A 20,772-nucleotide genomic window follows, 5' to 3' on the forward strand; every position below is an offset into this window, starting at 1 on the left:
CGAGTACTTTAATGATTGCAATCATAGAAGAGACACTTGCTACCAAGTTTGTAGTTGTCTCTCATGAAGCAACAATGAACAGGCTTGTATACATTATATTATACATTATATACAGACTTGTATACCTCCTCAGAAGTTCTCCTGCAACAGCAGACTTACATGTTGTCATTTCAAACTGTAACATTCCCAAAAGTCACCGTTGTCAAACGTAATCAAATAGTTTCCCATTCAAAACTTTTATTACAGACTCAGGGTCCAGTTAAGATACAAGACAATTCATTACATTGACAAAAAATAAATAATAATCCATACAGATCAGTGTGTTACAAAGACGCAACGGTAACAGATTTTCCACAGCTTGATTGGTAGTGTATAATACTGATCCTTATATTCGATAAGCCCACAATTTCATTTTCTGAATTGTTGAGTCAACAAATAAACGTATACATAACATTGATTAAAACAGCATGCAAAGTATTGACTGCAGCCAAAAACATTTCACTCGCACTATGCCATCTGGATTTCTTTAATAACACTCTCATTGCATCATTATAAGCTACTTGAAGTCTCTGTAAGCTTGCTATCCTATAGTTTGACCACAAATGTGCTATGTAGAGTGGTGTGCAAAAGACCTTCACCCCATCTGTACATGCACTAAACTTGTGTGAAAGTATGTTATCCTGTGTACACATCATGGGACGTTGCCTTTCAATGTCCTCATCTGTCATCAAAATGTTTTCAATATATTTCACCTTCACTCAAAAATTAAGATAATTTTCAATTTAAAAACAGAAATGTTTAGACATTTATCCTCTTTAGTTCTGCAAATCATAACAACACTCTTACTAGCATTATAAATAATATCATGTTCAAAACACAGAACATAAATTGAGGAAATGTAGTCCTGTGGTCTTTTTCAGAAGTTAAACACATCGGTTTTAACTATGCTTTCTTTGAAGACATTGATTTCTCCTCAGAGCACTAAATCTGACATAAAAAGTATTCTTATGAGTGTCATGGAAGTTTTTGGGAGAATCAATTGTTTAAGCTGAAGTCGGGTGAAGTACAGAGTTAATGTTTATTTGACGTAGATTTGAACATAATAACGTTATCAACATAACATCATCGACACACAAACATAAGACAATAACACAAAGACAATTCTATACAGCTCCATCTAGCATTCTAGAATGGAACCGGGAGAATCCAGCCCACCAGCACTACCCAGCTGATGACCCTTAACCCCCCAGAACATTCTTCAACAGACCATTTTATAGATACGACAGTTCTCAAAAGTCATTGGTCCATCCTACAGACATGCAGCTATACCAAATCTCTTCTGTCATTGGTTAAATCCTTAGAACAATACAGTTGAATCCACATTGTCTTCAGACCAACTGTCTCTTCCCCCCAGGTGACAAGAACTCTCTCAGGTCACCCAGACTTCCCGTCTCTTAGACTTCACGTCTCCTAGTTAGGTGTCATAAAACTGCAAATGGCATCTCTACCAAATGGAGTTGAATCAACATTCATTGTATCAAGCTTCTTAACCAACTGTAAACTTCTCCTAAAACACATTCATTGTACATAGGCCCAAAATTTCTTTCACAATGAGTTACACAACAAAATATCAAATGGCCATCACATAAGTTCTCTTTGTGAATTTCTAACTTAATTATTTTGAGAGCTTCAGCCTACGCAACAGTTTAAGCACTAGTAGTAACTACTACTACTTTTGCGTCTGTGTAAGTGAGGCCCTTGTAGGTTCCACTGATCTTAAACCTCAGAACACTATTATTGAGACAGGTAATTTCCACTGTGGCAGTGAAGGGGAGATCAACTGTAACTCTACCAATAGTGATGTCAACATGTACGGTCTTCCCTGCAGGAACATCAATCGGAAAGGACAGACACTCAGTATGGGATCTCTCTTCCTCTAAGCCATGTGGACTTTCTGTCCCCAAAGTGAAGCCATATCCAGCAGATACTTCTGCTACCTCTGGGATTCCTGCTTTCACCAAACAGTTGAAGTTTGTTTCAAACTTGTTAGTTACAGACCACAATGACTTTTTGGTGATCGTTTTAGACGTTTCAATTTTGTATTCTTGAGGGACAGTAAAGTTGTTTTTGTAGGTCACAGACTTAATTAGCTCAGTAGCCACCTGGGGTATTACACCTTGAAGTGTGGGGTAATAGACATCCGTCAATACTGTAGACTTGATGGTATTAATGAATTGGAAACCTAAGCAATCCATGTCTGAACCAGCCTTTCCAGAGACTCCAACGCAGATCCCGGAGCCGACATCAACAGGGTACTCAGTTTTCAGCTCCCAGTCTGTCATGTAAGCAAAGAACTCCCGTGAGTGATTTGTTTGGAACTTCATGGCACCCAAACGTGTCCCAGCACCATTTCCCCACAGTGAAAGCTTGGTAAAATGCTCTCCATCTTCAAACTGAAATTCAGAAAACTTTCCTGCAGGTTCTCCAAATTCTTGGCTTCGACCATCAGTAAGCCAAACCTTCAGAGCCTTCACCTGCCAGCCTCCTACCCACACCCAGATCTTTTCCAGCGTGGCTCCACTGTCAATACCATTGAAGTCAAAGGGAGAACCTCCTTGTCCACCAATTGTAAGCATCGGTGAAAGGTATGACATTCTTGCTGTCGATGCAAACCTAAAAGAAATGAAAAGAAAAGAAATTGGATAGATTAATAAATATTAGGAAGTCAAATAAATATTTTATCCAAAAAGGACATCCAGCATTTTTCTCTACATGTTAAAATGGTTTCACCTGTGCCAAAAACCTGCCAATAAAAGCTCCAGCTATGCAAAATGTACTTTGGCATACACTGAGGGCTAATATAAAGGGTTATTGGGTTTTCTGACAACCACATTTTGAAACATGTAAAGGTTGTTGTTCTTGATACTGTTGTTTGTTGAAGGGTACTGGGATAATTTGGCCAGCCTTCCTATAATCTTTTTTTATTTTATTTTTAGCCATTTTCTGTGGCTTGCATTTCCAGCAGGCAGCATTTCACAAAAACCTATGGGTATGCCAGAATTAATTTAATTTCATTCAATTTATTATATATAAACAACATTTCTACAAAAATACACCATCAAATAATGCGAGGAGTCCATAGACATGCACAGTCTTGCAGATAACAAAAGCAATCAAAGGCGTAAGTTTTTAGGCCAATTAAAAAAAGTGCATTAATTTTTATCCGTTTGAATGTTCTATGTGTCTAATGTGTCTAACTCATTATCACTAGTCTCCTCTCAAAATGTTAACCGTCTAAGCCTGTTGCTGTCTTGGGAATCTGCCTCACCGTTTCTGTGTGCGGTAATTCACCTTGACTTTCCTGTGGCCGCAGTCACGCCTATTATTGCCTGCTATAAACGTCTATGAGAGAACATCTAATGTAAAGGATAATATGAGGGTTTTTAACCCATTTGTTTATGCATTCTAAAAAATCGACACGGTATGGAGAAAAGCCTTTCCTCAAGTGAACACCAATGACATGAGTGTGACAGTTCAGACACTGCATCCAAAATGTAGCCTAGTGGAACCAATCCCAAGCCGGGTGTGTCAGGTGGGACACTGAAATAGGGTGCACTACCTGAGCAGGTGATATCCGGCCACTTGATAGAAGGCACGGGGAGGGCAATTGGGAGAGGTGAATGCAAGGTGGGCTGGTGTGTCACGGCCCGGGAGGGCTGTTAATATACCTGATAAGTATGGACGTTGAAAGCGTGACGACAGTGCACGCGGGTGCAGTCAGTTGTAATTCGCCTTTGATATCGAGGGATGCTGGTGCAAGGCATTGCTTTAGTCTAGCTATTTAGCTTGTGTGCCTACGACATTTATGATCTATGTTAAATAAATTAATGTATTTTTCTACATATATACCATAGCCTACCTCCTGTCTGAACTGTGTGAATAAAAACAAAGGTCCATCACCTGCATATGTAACAAAATATATAACAGGGAACACATTTCTATAAATAACAGATTTATATAACAGTTAGGTAAGGTGGAGTTTAAGTGGAATCGATTATTTGGTTTCCTCCTCTCCGTGGCACCCACTCCCCACAGGAATGTCGTCATCTGACAAAACTCTATGAATTTACAGAAATATCTAGTGTATTATCATATGTTGTCGAGTTTTTGTATTTTTCCTCTGTGTAGGAATATCACCAAAAAAAAAGGAGAAAAAATAAGACAGAAACAAGATGCACAGAGAGGTGTGCACACAGTCTACAGAGACTCCTACCTGTGTCAATGACACACACACACACTTTCACACAGTTCAGTGGGTCCGTTTTTCCTGATGGGGTAGTGTTGCATATTTATTGGGAAAAGAATGCAGTTAGACCCCAATATATCATTGGCACCCTCGTCTGTGCCTGTTGCGTTTCTACATTTTACATTTAGCAGATGCTCTTATCCAGAGCGACTTACAATAAGTACAGGGACATTCCCCCGAGGCAAGTAGGGTGAAGTGCCTTGCCCAAGGACACAACGTCATTTTGCACAGCCGGGAACCGAACCGGTAACCTACAGATTACTAGCCCGACTCCCTAACCGCTCAGCCACCTAACACCTGAATCTTGAAGTCTTTTTGTAGTTTTAGTTAGCTAGAAGAAGCTATCTAGCTACTGAAAAGAGACTTGTACTGTAGGTAAACGCACGCAGGGGTTTGACATTGTGACATTAGCAATGTTTGTGACTGTGGCTAGCTAGTTAGCTATCGTTAGCAGCACTTTTTGCCCCCAAAACTAAAATTTGTCATAAACCATGCAGCCAAACCTTTGAGGAAGTAAAAGCAATACATTCGGGAATGAGACAAACATTTTGACACTTTTCACGTGTATGTAGTGCAAAACTCTTATGTCTATAAACACGACTCCTGTTTTGGGGTCCAACAGCATTATTACGTTTGCAGATGACACCACAGTGGTAGGCCTGATCAGAGACAACAAGACCGTCTACACGGAGGAGATCCAGCACCTGGTTAAGTGGCACCAACAACAACAACTTGACACTCAACACCAAGAAGACAAAAGAGATCATTGTGGACTTCAGACAAGCTAGGACCATCACACACATCCCCATCCATATCAATGGAGAGGTAGTGGAGCATGTCTAGCTTAAAATTATATAGCTATAGGGTATACTATGGTAATATACCAAATGTTGCTGAATCGATACAAAAAAACAAATATTCTGTGTAATTACTGATGTTGAATTCCTCTGGCTGGTGGTAGCGTGGGGGAGGTAGGGTGGGGGTGCTCTGTTCTTGCAGTGGGGCCACAATTTCCCATAGGCCACCCGTCTGGAGAAGGGATAAAAGATCATGAACATTGTAATAAAATACAGTTTCAAGAGTCCCTTGACAACATTTACGTGCAGACAATGTTCTGGTGACAAAAGCTTGAATTGACATGTACAAGTGTCTCACCAGTGATGATGGTTGTAGAGGCAGGTTTACTCAGTTGTCCTCCTTGATCCAGCACAGTACAGACTCCAACAGTGTAGTGAGTACCAGGTAGCAGGTCAGTCAGTGTTGTGCAGCAGTCTCCAGTCTGTGTTGGCTGGGACTCTGTTCCTGGGCTGCTGTAGGTTATGAGGAAGTGATGTGGGATTGTCTCCATTCCTTCAGGCTTGGTCCAACACAGGGTCACAGAGGAGGGCTGTAACTGCTCTGTGGTCAGGTCAGTTGGTGATGGAACTCCTTAAGTGAAAGGGGGGTATTTTAGAGATTTGATAGAAACATTTTGATTTGCAGTAAACACTTGTTGTTTAACCCTTGTGCTGCCTTCGGGTCACATGACCCAAAGGTTCACAACGAACCATCGTTGTGTTGCGACAATTTTAACCAATACAAAAACAAATTTTCTTTTAACCTTCACTATGTGGGGGGTCTGAGACAGCCCAATGGATAAAAGAAAATGCTTCACTTTGTTTTTGTATGCGGTAAAGTTGTCGCAATATGACGGTGGGTCACAATGACTGATGGGTCAGAATGACCCATCATCGTAGTGGCAAAGCTAACTGACACATTCTCTTCTCTGCTACTTTTTTTTACTGACTCCAAACATTGAGGCAGGTGTCAAACTGATGGAATTCTACATTGCGTCAGGATATGGAATTCCATTTATTTCAGGTAATTGCATTATACATAGACATTCACATACTTAATTACATTAAAGACACTGTCGTGGAAATTTGGAATACAGTTATAATGTGTATGTTTTATATATGAGGAATGTGATTTAATGGAAGTCTATAGTTGGTTAATGTTGAAATAACTCCATTTGGTAGAGATGCCATTTGCAGTTTATGACACCTGGGGAGGATGAGACAGCTGGTCTGGAGACAATGTGGATTCAACTGTATTGTTATTGTGATCTGAGGGAGCAGTTTAACTGATCAAGCTGCTCTGACCCTTCCTGTTGCATTGGGTGGGGTTAATCAAATACTTGTTTGAAGTTGCCCACACAAAGGACAGTTGACCATTTGACTGGTGAACTCCTGTGGTTTTACTATCTACTGGTTTGGGGAGAGATGCCACATCTAAGAACTGTGGGACACTTGGTATAAAGTTAAACTGTCACTGAGCAGTGTTGACCAATCAACAGAGTTCAGAGGAACCATTTGATCTAAAGTTTATATAAGGCAGGGTTTTGGGGTTGTTCTTCATCACTCTTGCGAACGACCTGTGGCTAGCACCTCCTTCATTATGACTGATCACAAAGTACTTTGTTAATTCATGATTTGTACAAGCAAAATAAATTTATTGTAACTGCCATCCCTTGACTATTCAAATCTACACAGTGCCACTAGAATGTTTCCTTCACATCTTGGTGGCCTGTGGGGAGATCCTTGTCTGCTCAGCGTATCGCGGACAAGTACTCCCTTAGAAAAGGTGATCTGATCAATCCGGCATAGCCGCCTTTACCTCCAAAATTTACAGAGAAAGCGGGACCGATTCGGGGGGGGGTGCTTGGCTGGTTGCGCTTTTGCTGACGTGGGATCCTGAAAGAACCGGTAAATATTCTTTTTTGGCTTCTGTGTAATTTGAGTTGTCTAAATGTGTGTTGTTTAGACTATGGTCAATAATTCGGTTTAGTTAGTAATTGGGCAGAGACCGGAGGAGAGCGGTGTCCTGTACGTGCAAGTCGTACGAAATTAATAGGGTAAGGCCGGAGAACTTATCCTTAACGTGAAAGTCGTAAAAAAGCATGCAGGGAAAGTGTGCTGACGAGCGCACAAAAGGGTGATAATTCACATGTAATATGTGTCTGTTGAGACCCTAGGATTAGAATATGTTGGGTTAGTGATAGTTTGAGAAATTGTATTGGCTTTGGTGGTCATAACAGTTCTTATTTATTTAAGGCCTAAACGTGATTCTAAGTCCCGAGAGAAAAGTATACTAGTCAGCTGAGTGTTTAAGAAAAAAAAAAGTTAGGAAGTATAGGCCTGTGAAATTTCAAAGTAGAGGTTTTAAGTTTGCAACACGCGTGTTCATTTTTTGTTTTAATTGCAAGTTATGTTTTTTTGAGGTTAAAAGAAGTATGAGTAACTAATGGTGTCTATTATTCAAGCTATATAAAAATTACAAAAATCATTTGTAATTATTTTTCGAAATTTTAATTATTTTTCGGTTTGAATATTTGTAATTTATGATTGTGCAGTTATTTTCATTGAAAGTTGTGAAGTCGGAATTTAATTGTTTTTAGAAACGAAAAGGAGTAATTGGGTGTGCTCAAGCCTTCGGCGAGAGCACAACCTTTGTTCTCTCACATATATATTATTATTGGGTGTGCTTTGCCTTCGGCAAGGGCACAACCTTTGTTCTCTCACATATATATTAATATTATTATTCTTTTTGCCCCCCTAAAACTCAGTCAATATTTGGCCTACATAGACAAAGTAGGTGTCAAAAGTTTCGTCTTGGTAGCGATTGAGTTGCTTCTATTGGAATTTACGTTCCGTTGCATGGTTTAGGCTGAAGTTAAGTTTTTGTGGTGAAAAGTGAAGCTAACGGTGGCTAATTTGCTAGCCACAGTCACTGACGTTACTAACGTCACTAACGTCACGAAAACACGCGTGACTACCTGTAGCAGAACATTCGTTTTGCATCTGTTAACTTGGGGGATAGCTAGGCTAACTATAGCTTTACTGCAAGGCAGCTGCAGAAACGCCACAAGCAAAGAGGCCAGGGTGATAACTATTTACTCATTTTACTTTGTGATATGACACACAATTGTCATGTGTAATGTACAGTATAAGCTGATATTATTAAGGAAGTACATCTACTTTCGGAAACAGTAGTCTACTATTTCACTGAAGTATTAGCATCATGACATTAGCCTGTGTTGCCCGGGCAACACATACTACAGTGGTCTATGATGTAGCGTTATCTGTTTTCAATCGTTAAAATAAACATTCCTCACATATACATTTTCGTTGTAGGATTTATTCTGACATTAGTAAACGATTTGTTGGTGAAATTACCATTACCTGTGGTTTCAAACCAGTGTAGCTCACTGCAACGCTGTAGCTTACGTGAGACACACTACAAAAACATCTACACTACACAGCTGTTTAGGAAGTCAAACGGCGACAGAACATGTTCGGCACTCCCCTTACTTAAATCAAAAGTCTATATAACTACTAACCTGAACTTCATTGCCACAGCCTAAACGTTGTCAATCTGTTCATGAAAATAATTAATTTCAGCTTAAACCGTACAACGGAACGTTAAATCCAATTCAACCAACGCAATCGCTACCAAGACGAACACAGCAGTAGTCTAGTACTGTGCCGTAGTAGTACAATTTACCGGGGCAGCTTCTCCACACAGGGCTATATCGCATTTTGCGTTGTTTCTGACAATGATCGCTACCAGTGAGCTTTTTATGAATGAGCGATTTTCCACTAAATAAATGTCAAGCTTATTTACGTTTTGGGGGGCATATTTTCAGTTAGCAGATGGTACTGTTTGAATCGTGATTCCATCTTCTACTGCCGGTAACGTCGTAGAATAATCTTCAAAGGGGGTTCTTTATTCATGAATGAATGCAATATGAGTAGGCTAAATGCCTTAAAATATCACAAGAAGGGAAAAACTTAAAAGGACGTTTACGTCATAGAGATTAGGTCAATTTTTACACCGGTCTGCCAAATGTATTCGTTTTGATTCAACGATGAGGATGCCTTTTGCAGGGGAAATTAGAAGATCTATTTCATTCTACACTTCACTCGTATTTTCAGTTGTAAATGAGCAGCAAAAAAAAATGCTTTTAAATCTATGTAATCTTTATAAATAATAAGTATGCATTTTTATATAAAATATAGCCTACAGAAATATCAGTTTTAAAAATGTCATTCAAAAACGGACCCCTGTGCAACCGACGCAAGCAAGCACACCCTACAATTTCCCCAGAAATTGTACCCTCTCTAGTTTGAGTTGATTTACTAACAAAGAGTAATTGAGATAGCTGGTAAATATAGGAATATTCAAAGGTGTATACATTACATGCTTTGATGAAACTTTTGAGGAGTTAAAGAATAAGGTTTGGTTTTACGGGTTTATGTTAAATTGTGAATTGGTTTAAACATTTTGATGTTCTGAAAAGGGAACTATGCATATGCTTTGAAGAGGTATATGGGCAGACGTTTTAAATCAAAATAGTAAAATCTAGAGGTTTTTAAGAGTTTTGATAAAGGTATTAGATGCAATGTGGTTGTGAAATAAGAGAAAATGATTACAATGTACTTTTGTTTGGAGTTTGACTGTAATTTGATTTTAAGTTTTCTTTGTGAGTTTTATCAGGGTATGGTACAATGTTTTGGGATAAACAGTTAGGCTGTGATGAGGTTGTTTCATTATGCTATTGGTTCATAAAGAGGGTTATTATAACTTGGTTTTGAAATAATTTGGGAAGACTCATTAAGTCTGATAAATTGTGGTGTGATGGTTGGAACGAAGTAGCTTGTTCTGGACTGCAGCCAAAGCAAGTTATGAAGTTCTACCTATCTAACCTATATAGAAATATAGATGGGGTATAAGTTTGGCTAATGGTTACATTAAGAACATTTTATGGTCCATGTTTCATTTTGGAATCATACAGATTAAATTCTGGTTTAGGGTAGTGATGATAGTTTTCTACATGTTTTGGAAAAAGAGAGATTTGATTTGGTGAATTTAAATACAGAAAAAATATATTTTTAAAGGGAATCTGAAATGTAAAGGTATTCATTTGAACGGTTCCTAAAGGTTTTTGAAGAAAAGATAATAAGAGACTAAAAGTTGAGGTTATTCGTAATTTGGTTGTTTTCTAAAATAGTTTTATTTTATACAAATTGGTTCTAAAGTTGGTTGCTTCAGTGTAAGCTTGTTAATTCATAAAAGGGAAAAGAGTTAAAATATTTACTGATAGTTAAATACATCATTGGTGTTACATATGATTTTGGGAAAGGTATGGAAACAGGAAGTTTCTTAGTTTGATCTGGGACACAACTTGCTGTATGCAAATGTGGAATTCACTCTAACAATTATGATTGTTCCACAGGGAAAATGCTAGTGTTGATACTAGCTGGAGCAGTTTCTAGATTGCGTGAATGCATTGATGAACTAACTAGAATATGTTTTTGATGTTGACATGTTTACAGGAAGTGATGAGATGATGTTGCTATGTCCGGATGAGCCTAACTTGACAAATTTGGGCTTACAGGACTCTTTTGAGGAAAATTGTTGTGTGAACTTGATACAACATTTGTTACAGATTCTTTAAGGGAAGCGCAGGCTTCTTAGAGAGGAAGAGATGACGTTTAGGAATTTATGACTGACTGATGACTGACTGATCCAAACAGAGAGTGACTATGGGGGTTTTATGGTTTTATGAATTTAGCTTCAGTAGTTTGGATTTGTGATAGGATTGTGAGGGTTTGATATGATATTGCTGAGTTGAAAATATTGGACTGTATTTAACCCAGAGTGAGAATTTTGTTTTGTTTGAGTATATTTGATAAGAATTACAGAATACAGCGGACAGATGGAGAAAGGAATGGTGGAATGGAGATTCGAACTTGGACTTACCCACAAGAAAATGCGTTTTGGAAAAAGGAAGGATATGAGAATAAAAATGGAGGTTGTATGGTCGGCATAAAACATTTATTTTGAGATTTTGCTCAGTTAACACATGGAAAGATCATGCCTCTACAGTTTGTGTGATATCAAGAAGAATGCATTATTTTAGCATACAAGAGGATTCGTAATGGATGCATAGTCATTTTGTTAGTTCTTCATATGTGGGACGAGTATTATGAGAAAAGGAATTTAAACACGATAAGCTTCACAGTTAAGGTTAGAGAAACTATTTGAGTATTGATAGTTGAGAGTTCAATTTTTGGAGAAGTGATACTGTTTTGATGGTTGTTGGATGGGAATAAGTTTTAGACTTCTCAGGGGCTCAGTGGTCAAGTTTTGTTAATTTAGATTATTCTTCGATGGGATTTTTCTTTGAGGATATGTAATGATAATGGGTCACACTTGTTTATGGAAGTTATTTTGGTGTTGATAGGATTCAACATTGTGTTAATCACTTCAGTTGAATGAGAGAACAGAACTTTGAAGACTAAGTCAGACGACAAGAAGTCAGTTACCTTTAACTGACCTCTGTGAGAATGTGCTTGTTTATCACTGTGCAACCTTTTTGGAGTCTATTTTGTGTGAGATTCACAGGCAGGTGAAGGAGGCTATTCCTATGACTGGACCGCTGCATGATTTGATACCAGAGGACTGGATCGTGGTGAAGGACCTGAAACGCCTGGTAAAACCCAAGGTGGACGGGGTCATACCAGATTCTCCTAACGACTAATCCGGCGGTTAGGATCGGAAGGAAGAGCAACGTGGATACACGCTAACCATTGCGTGCACCTTGTCTGGAGACGGAAGCAGAGGATACGCGTTCTGCGTAGTACCAAGGAAATTTCCGAGCTGTACGCAAAGTGCAGTGTCGTTGAAAGTTGCCCTGAGCAATTTGATCGTCGTTTGCAATCGGTTCGACTCGACTACACTGACTGAAAGAAGTTTGTCTACAAGCCAACTGAAGATGGTCACTACGGATGCACGACCATGGCATCAGTTCCGACAACCTGGACTTTGTGGTGTACGGGCTACGAGGGGTTTTGTCTTGGGACTAGCATTTCTTATGTTAATGTTTGAATTTTATTTTTCTTGATTAACTGTTTGAGTTTATGCTATTGTAAAAAAAAAAAAAAAGAGTGGAATTGTCGTGGAAATTTGGAATACAGTTATAATGTGTATGTTTTATATATGAGGAATGTGATTTAATGGAAGTCTATAGTTGGTTAATGTTGAAATAACCCCATTTGGTAGAGATGCCATTTGCAGTTTATGACACCTGGGGAGGATGAGACAGCTGGTCTGGAGACAATGTGGATTCAACTGTATTGTTATTGTGATCTGAGGGAGCAGTTTAACTGATCAAGCTGCTCTGACCCTTCCTGTTGCATTGGGTGGGGTTAATCAAATACTTGTTTGAAGTTGCCCATACAAAGGACAGTTGACCATTTGACTGGTGAACTCCTGTGGTTTTACTATCTACTGGTTTGGGGAGAGATGCCACATCTAAGAACTGTGGGACACTTGGTATAAAGTCAAACTGTCACTGAGCAGTGTTGACCAATCAACAGAGTTCAGAGGAACCATTTGATCTAAAGTTTATATAAGGCAGGGTTTTGGAGTTGTTCTTCATCACTCTTGCGAACGACCTGTGGCTAGCACCTCCTTCGTTATGACTGATCACAAAGTACTTTGTTAATTCATGATTTGTACAAGCAAAATAAATGTATTGTAACCGCCATCCCTTGACTATTCAAATATACACAGTGCCACTAGAATTTTTCCTTCACAGACACTCTACATTGATGATGCAGTTCTGGGTACATGACGTGAGAAAACCGGATAAGACATTTCATCAAGCAGAAACATCACAACCAAACCTTTTGCCTGCATATATTACTCCCATTATTGCCAACATCGGATTACATACCTCTTCAACTGTCCAACAATTGTAAACCTTCATCAACAACTACCTTTCGAACACAGCAAAAAGCAACTGAGAAGACAAGTCAATCGAGACTGAGGACAAAAATACCACAATCGAGGTCAGTTTACTCGTCTATCAACAACAATCTCTCATTATTGGAATAATTACGCAGACCTCATAGAACTGAAATCCAGTCTCAAATTCTCCCATTCACCAATCGAAATGCTTCAGGAAGAAAACATGTCAAATAAAAGTTAAAACTTTCTCTGCCCAAATCAGTAACATTGCCAACATAAACAAAGTAATGCAAAAGACAATATTGGATCTCCAGTGCCACAGCATGCTTGATGATGAGACACTTCTGTGCTTAAAGATCCTGATGTCAACACATTATTCACAAAAGAGTGGGCATCCCTCATGAAAATAAACAATTCCCTAGAGTCTTATCCACACTACTCTGGGAAACAGCAAATAGTAATTATATCGTATTTACCACACAAAAAGAAATCTGTAAAAATCAAACAACTGATATTCAATTTTTAACACTACACAAATTGGATTTCAGATAAATGTTTATTCAGTGGCTAGGAATACTGTACAGCTCACCAATGGCACGAGTTGCTTCCAACGGATTATCATCACAGTTTCACACGGCACAGGGAATCAGGAAAGGATGCCCACTCTCTTTATCCCTTTTTGTCCTGTTCATTGAACCTCTCGCTGCTGCAATATGTCAAAATAACAACATCAAGGGAATCCAAACCTTCAACACTCCTCACAAGAACAGCCTTTATGCAGATGATATACCGCTTTATCTGCAAGAATCATCAACATCTCTACAAGACGCCATAAAGGCGGTTTTTAAAAACGAGGGATAAAAAAATATGAAGAATTTGAAGAGTTTTAGTATACAGGAAATACTGTACAGCACTGTAAATAATACAAGTACAAATACAATACAATAAAATAAGAATACATTTAATTTTTAATTTTGATTAAAATTTTTGATTTTTTGATTTTAATTTTATCCTTGATTCTCATCTATTTTCTATTGTGCTATATGATTACAGCAATGGTATAATATCAGTAATTTTCCCACAGACTGGTGATGTTGACCAAGATGCTGAGCCTGGGACTGTGGAGGAGGAGTTGCCAGAAACAGACATTCTGGGTGGGACTGTGGATGAGGAGTTGGGGGCAACAGACATTCTGGGTGGGACTGTGGATGAGGAGTTGGGGGCAACAGACATTCCACTTCATGCCACTTGCAGATAAAGAGTATTACCATACAATAATGAAGAAATTAGCTAAATGTATGTATGTATGTATAGATGTATGTATGGATGTATGTATAGATGTACGGATGTTTGTATGTATAGATGTATGGATGTCATGGGTTGGAAATTCATTGATATGTTGAAGAAATATTTGTTCAATAGGCCTTAATGTTGCCAACATGAGCTGTGTGTTGATTATAAAGTGAATAGTATGTGATGTAAGTATGTGATGTATGTGTATAGTAAGAGATACTATGTATATTGTTATTGCATTAAATTATTTTCATTGCTAGGAGCAGCATCTCAAATAAGTTCGATTTTAAGTAACCAGTCTTGAGTTTGAAATACCTTGTTCATAAGCAAAACATTTCTGATTAGTTTTATCTGAATGAGTGTCAGTATTGCCATGTGTGATGTATGATGAATTTTACATTTAAATTGTTTGAAAATGATTTGATAAACTAAAAAAATAAAGACTGATTTTAAATATTCTTTCAACTCATTTTGGTTTTCTACTGAAAATACTTTGATAAACTGAAGGACCTGACCTTCATCAGACTATGTATTTTTTAAATCATTCATTTACATTTAACATTATTAAATTACTATTATCTTGAATAAGAAAGATGAAAGGAAAAATGACGCACTGGAAAAATAGTGTTATAGCTGTAAGTGCATGAATGCATGAAGATTTAACATATTAACCAATAAAAATACACTTTTTATTATATAAATTGAACATCCCAACAGTATGTATAAATATAAAATTGTTAAACTTATTTGATAATCATTGTTCCTTTTTCAGTTTTTTAAGATAGAACCTTATAATTCCAAGGCGGCTGTTAGTTTTTAGAACTATAAGGTTATATCTACAATTGACCTGTTTCAAAAACCCTAATTTACAATTCATGTAGAATTTTGGTATCTCAGATGTAAACTAGAGAGGGTACAATTTCTGGGGAAATTGTAGGGTGTGCTTGCTTGCGTCGGTTGCACAGGGGTCCGTTTTTGAATGACATTTTTACAACTGATATTTCTGTATATTTTATATAAAAATGCATACTTATTATTTATAAAGATGACATAGATTTAAAAGCATTTTTTTTTGCTGCTCATTTACAACTGAAAATACGAGTGAAGTGTAGAATGAAATAGATGTCTTCTCATTTCCCCTGCAAGAGGCAGCCTCATCGTTGAAACAAAACGAATAAAGAGCCATTGTGAGAATAATATATATGTGAGAGAACAAAGGTTGTGCCCTTGCCGAAGGCAAAGCACACCCAAATACATGTAAGGTGTATGTAACTCTGGTGCTACAAAGAAATGTGCTTGTACTGAGTACAAGGCTGCAGGTCAGTCAGGGTTCTGGAGAAGTGGAGTGGACCTGTTGTGTGTTCAGTGTGTACTGCCAGCGGTTCTGATCCAGGGCTCCTGTAGGTTATTAAGTAGCGATGAGAGAGCTGCAGTCCATTTGTTCTGCCCCATTCTACAGACAGAGACCTGTCCAGGCTCTCTAATACTTCCAGGTAGCTGGGCCTTGGGACCGCTTTGAGAAAAATGACAACATTAAATAATTATGGGATGATGATATATTTTTCTCTGTAGGATTTCCTTTCTTTAAACTTTTTTCTTAAGAGAGGGAAACCATCAAACTATCGTATTTTTCGGAAATAAAACCGCGGCTTGTACCCCGATTTTACAGTTTTCTTGTGGTTCTACGGCTTATATTTCGAAGCGGCGTATAGCCCGGTTTTAGAACAAAAAAGTGGCTTTGTCCTAAGATCTCTACAGACCGTGCAGCTAATTTAATGCTCAACACTTGAACGGGGGCTTATTACTTGAAAGAGGAATTATTTACTGTGTCGTCTCAGTTACACTATCAGGGCTTGGAAATACAATAACTTGCTAAAGTAGGCAAAAGGCTAGTAAAACATAACATTTTACAATAATTTCAGTAAATCAAACAGCTGCAAGACCCAGTGAAATGTTATATACTGTACAGCTAGCAAACCAACGTTAGCTAGCATCGCTAACGACATTGGCTAATTCAACTTCGGTAGGCTATCCTCAGGATTTGCAAGCTAGCTAAACTTATACTACAGTGATCCCTCGCCACTTCGCGGTTCACTTATCGCGGATTCGCTATTTCGCGGATTTTCATAATGCATTTTTTTTTTTTTTTGGTGCATTGTGCTCTGCATTCTGATTCGCTGAAAACTCACTCCCGCTTCTTGTATCAAAACATGCTACGAATTGTGCTATCATCGTATCATATCATATCATCGTCTCGTGCAGTTATGTGTACGTACATAAAACAGCTTGGCAAATTTACATTAAGTTGGCCAAATTATCTTGTAATTTCGAACATCTCCTAAACCCATAATGTCGACGAAACGGCCTACACGTGAGTCACTGTATTTGTATACATGTAATAGTTGCTAATTGTAAAAATAAAAAAGTTTTCTATTTCGCGGATTTCACTTATCGCGGGTCATTTTCGGAACGTAACCCCCGCGATAAACGAGGGATTACTGTATATCTAAAATAATTTTGTAGACATAACAATGGATTTTGCAACGCATGGACATACTATCCACAACCGAAGTGTGTTACGGCATGCTGTAAAATCCCCTATAGTGCAGTGCTTGGTATCATTGTTCCCTCAAATGCGACATATATTCCAGGGCGGGTTATAATCCGATTTAAAAACACAAAGCTCCCATTCTGGTGGGGTGCGGTTTATAGAAAATGAAGCTTGTTTTCCGAAAAAATACGGTATTGCAATAGGTTGATGATGCAAGTGGGATTTAATACTCCTTGCCAGATTATAGAGCACAATGTAATAAACACATAAAAAATATGTATGTGTCCTGAGACTTTGTTTACTGTAGCTAACCTACTAGTAGTCTGCCATTCTGTTCACAGTTGAGTCCAGATTATACATTATTCATGGATCTAGCTGATTCTAGCCGTAATAAAATAATTTTACCTGTTATTACAGTTTTTGAAATAGAACTGCTTTGGCTTCCTTCGGCTCCCATTGTTGCCACCTTGAAATCATAATGTTGACCAGGTTGAAGCCCAATGATTTGTACTCTGTACATGTCTTTTATGATCAGGTTATCTGGTTCTCCATCACCCTCCCAGGTCACTATAAACTTCCTGGGTCCTTCCAGACCCTCAGGAGGTCCCCAGGTCAGAGTCACAGAGTCTGGCTTCACTGACAGGAAGCTGATCTCTCCAGGAGGGAACACTGATGAAGTGCAGAATGAAAAAGATGAATAAACTAACATGAACACAAGCTTTCTTAAATAATGCAAAAGATAAAGGCTCAGTTTATCAAAGGAACTATATTGCCAATATAGTTGAAAAATAATCTAATTTTGGATATTCATAACACACACTTACGATTAACTGTATCTAGCCTTTGACGTTCCTGTTAATAAAGTACAGTTTTTTATTAAGTAATTCAATTTAAAACAAAAATTGTTGTTCAATTTATGAACATAAATGTTGTTTTATGGTGTGAAATGAAATATCCATAAAACATATTCAACATTTCACAAGTTATTAATCACAGTATCAACTTAAGTAACTACCTTTCCTGCAGCTTGTTCAGCCTTTACAAAGATGTAATGTCCTCTGTGCTGTGTTACAGAACACTGACTGCAGATCAGCATGTTATCAGTCCAGCAGAACACCTCCAGAGGCTTGTGATGATCCTGGCAGAGTCTCTGCTGTTTGGCTGGGTCCACATCCACCAGAGTGTGTGTCTGAAACTTTGCGTCTGTGTAGTGCCTCCTGACGTGCTTGTCACAGTAGGAGCTGCTGCAGGTGAGACAGGTCTTCACGGCTCTAAGCTTTTTTTCATCATCAAAACAAGGATCACAAAGACCCTCTCTGGATTGAACATTAAGAAAGCAAACAAAACAATCACCTACACATGTGAAAGCCAGTGTATTGTTTTAGATCAGCCGTGTTGATATTCAGTAATAATGCACTCCCTCATGTGTGACATTGCTTAAGTAGTATGATCTCACATGATTGTTGAACCTCCAACCCTGAAGCTGATGGGTATATCCATAGAACGGTCACTCTTCATGGATACATGACTGGGGGTTGGTGATCCTGCTCTGTCAGTCTGAACCCTGTAGGGAATAGTCATATATTCAGTGACATAAATGAATGCATGAATTAATAGTGAGGTTAAATGTTTTTTTTGGTTTTATTTATGTTGATGTCAAAATCAATACTATTGCCATAATTAAAACAACTTACTCCTTCTCATCAGGCATGTCCTGCTCTTTGCGATTCATAAGGACAGACATTGACTGTTCACTCTCCATAGACAGATAACTGGGGGTTGGCGATACTGATCTCTCCTCATTCACCCTACAACAATTCAGCAAAACAACTTTACAAAATAATTAATGTTTTGCTTATCCATCCTAAAGGGGTGACTACAAAAAAAGCAACAAGAACTTTCAACTCATGTCAACATTTTAAGACAAAATAGAAAAACTGTGAGAAGATTTCATCTTAACACAAACCCTTAAGGGCTTACTACTATACAACAACATTAATATAAAGTTGTACAGTTGTACAACAAACTGCCTAGTAAAGATGGTAGACTTCACCTGTGTGTCATAAGTTGATGTTCCTTATTTGTAGGCTTGTCGCTGGCTGATGGTGACTCTGAATCCTCAACAGACACACTATCATGTTTGAAGATAAAAAGTACACAAAGGTGAGTCTTCAGAGGACCATTATCAGGCTCTGGTGACTTGGCATTATAATGACAACATTAACAAATAATGAGAATCAAAAGACACTAACTCAGGTGCAAATGAGGTTCTAAATCAAAGTTGTTAACGTTCTGGGTTGATGGTACTGTAAACTCTTTGAACAATCTCCCTTTTTGTGTAGATCTTTTGTCTGTAATTAAACATACAACAAATAATGTACAGCTTGGTTGGCTTTCTAGAACACAAACACACAAAAACATTATCATCTGGGGGGTCAGATGGCTGAGCGGTTAGGGAGTCGGGCAATTAATCAGAAGGTTGTTGGTTCGATTCCCGGCCGTGCAAAATGACGTTGTGTCCTTGGGAAAGGCACTTCACCCTACTTGCCTCGGGGAGAATGTCCCTGCACTTACTGTAAGTCGCTCTGGATAAGAGCGTCTGCTAAATGTAAATGTATCTGAACATTTTATTTATGTGACAAATTTACCATGTCATTAGTTTTACATAATTTTGAAGTAAACTAAAATCGTTCCAACACTCAAAATGTAATAAATCCATGTTGATTTTACTTGCTCCACAAGTCGATGTCGTTATACCTTGACCGTGTTTTGGTCAGGTGACAGGCTTTATGTAATTGTCCCCTCCAGTACATCCACTCAGTCTCACCTCTTTAACTGAGAGATCACCTCCTCCTGAGGAGAACCTGTTGCTTCCTCCATGCTGCTCTGGGGGTTTCTCCCCCCTCCTGTACTCCTGGAAACTCCTTTCACCCTCAGACACCAGCACGACCTACATGGTCCTACATTGGAGATTATAATAAATAATGCAAATATATTACATTTCTTAAACCGGGTTATAAACTGCAACAAAAAAAGATTCTTATTCTCATTAACAGACAATGTCAAATTGTATATGTACACTAAATTAATCTCATGTCTCACCACCTTGTTGTCTTTCTCCATCTTGGCCTGCATCGTCTCGAAAAGTATTTGGTTGATACAATAACGACTAGCAGCAGGATGTAAACTGTTTCATCACAACCTCCACGACATGCAATATAACCACACTTAATGTCAAATTACATTACATTTAACATATGACTAAACACTTAAGGCACAATTCAATTTCGTAATTGTAATGCGTACGCACGTTGAAGAAAAATCTAAGGGATCCGCTTTCAATAGGCCTAAAACACAACTTTTACCTGCTTGATGAACGGAATCGTCCTTCATTCAAATTGCTTTATCAAAAGGGGTCTCAAATACTTTGATTCGTTGGATTAGTATATTAAAATTAGGTTTAGTAAGTTTCTTTGTTTACGTTTCTAACCTCGTCCTACACGCACTACTTGATTAAATGTGGTTTTACTTTCGTTTTTGGGCCAACAAGTCCTCAGGAACGCCCCTAGTAGCCTACGATAACATAAGCATGGAAGGATTCAAAATCATTATAAAATGGAAGAATGAAAATGCTGGCCATGGAACGTGTTCGTCCAGTTAGTGTCAGTGTCACCGTAGAAAACATTTTACACATATATTATTTTAGGCTATTTCAGTGTAATATTTTCCTTATTAAAAAAATAACTGCCACCAGAGACATTTGTATTGAGAAATAGTTTTTTTTCTTTTTTTTCATCAAGACACCAGTGGCAGGCTTGACTTCTTAACG

General features: G+C 38.2%; 1 protein-coding gene across 8 annotated transcripts; it reads right to left on the reverse strand.

Annotated features, from left to right (window-relative positions):
* Positions 1–220: 220 nt before the first annotated feature.
* On the reverse strand, positions 221–20,463 carry LOC134017749 (aerolysin-like protein). 8 transcript variants are annotated; one of them, XM_062457730.1, is made up of 13 exons: positions 20,309–20,455; positions 20,049–20,145; positions 19,771–19,903; positions 18,997–19,074; positions 18,638–18,751; positions 18,400–18,507; positions 17,959–18,259; positions 17,768–17,795; positions 17,349–17,612; positions 15,744–15,905; positions 5,462–5,734; positions 5,239–5,335; positions 221–2,673 (listed from the first exon to the last, which is right to left on the reverse strand). In XM_062457730.1, the coding sequence occupies exons 3-13, from the start codon at positions 19,821–19,823 to the stop codon at positions 1,707–1,709; spliced, it is 2,445 nt and encodes an 814-aa protein (XP_062313714.1). In that variant the 5' UTR covers positions 19,824–19,903; positions 20,049–20,145; positions 20,309–20,455; the 3' UTR covers positions 221–1,706. The 8 variants fall into 8 exon arrangements, with proteins under 8 accessions (XP_062313714.1, XP_062313715.1, XP_062313713.1 ...); XM_062457731.1 differs by having other exon boundaries at positions 20,046–20,145; XM_062457729.1 differs by lacking the exon at positions 20,049–20,145 and having other exon boundaries at positions 20,309–20,463.
* Between the last annotated feature and the right edge of the window lie 309 nt (positions 20,464–20,772).

This window comes from Osmerus eperlanus, chromosome 3 (assembly GCF_963692335.1).
Source record: "Osmerus eperlanus chromosome 3, fOsmEpe2.1, whole genome shotgun sequence".
Taxonomy (NCBI): Eukaryota; Metazoa; Chordata; class Actinopteri; order Osmeriformes; family Osmeridae; genus Osmerus; species Osmerus eperlanus.

Excerpts from the sequence above, each read along its gene's own strand:
- LOC134017749 (XM_062457729.1), bottom strand. The coding sequence starts at position 20,336 with ATGAAGGACGATTCCGTTCATCAAGCAG. Across the intron at positions 18,508-18,637 it reads GACATGCCTGATGAGAAGGA|GGTTCAGACTGACAGAGCAG; the intron begins GTAAGTTGTTTT and ends TATTCCCTACAG. Across the intron at positions 17,613-17,767 it reads AAGGCTAGATACAGTTAATC|TGTTCCCTCCTGGAGAGATC; the intron begins GTAAGTGTGTGT and ends GCACTTCATCAG.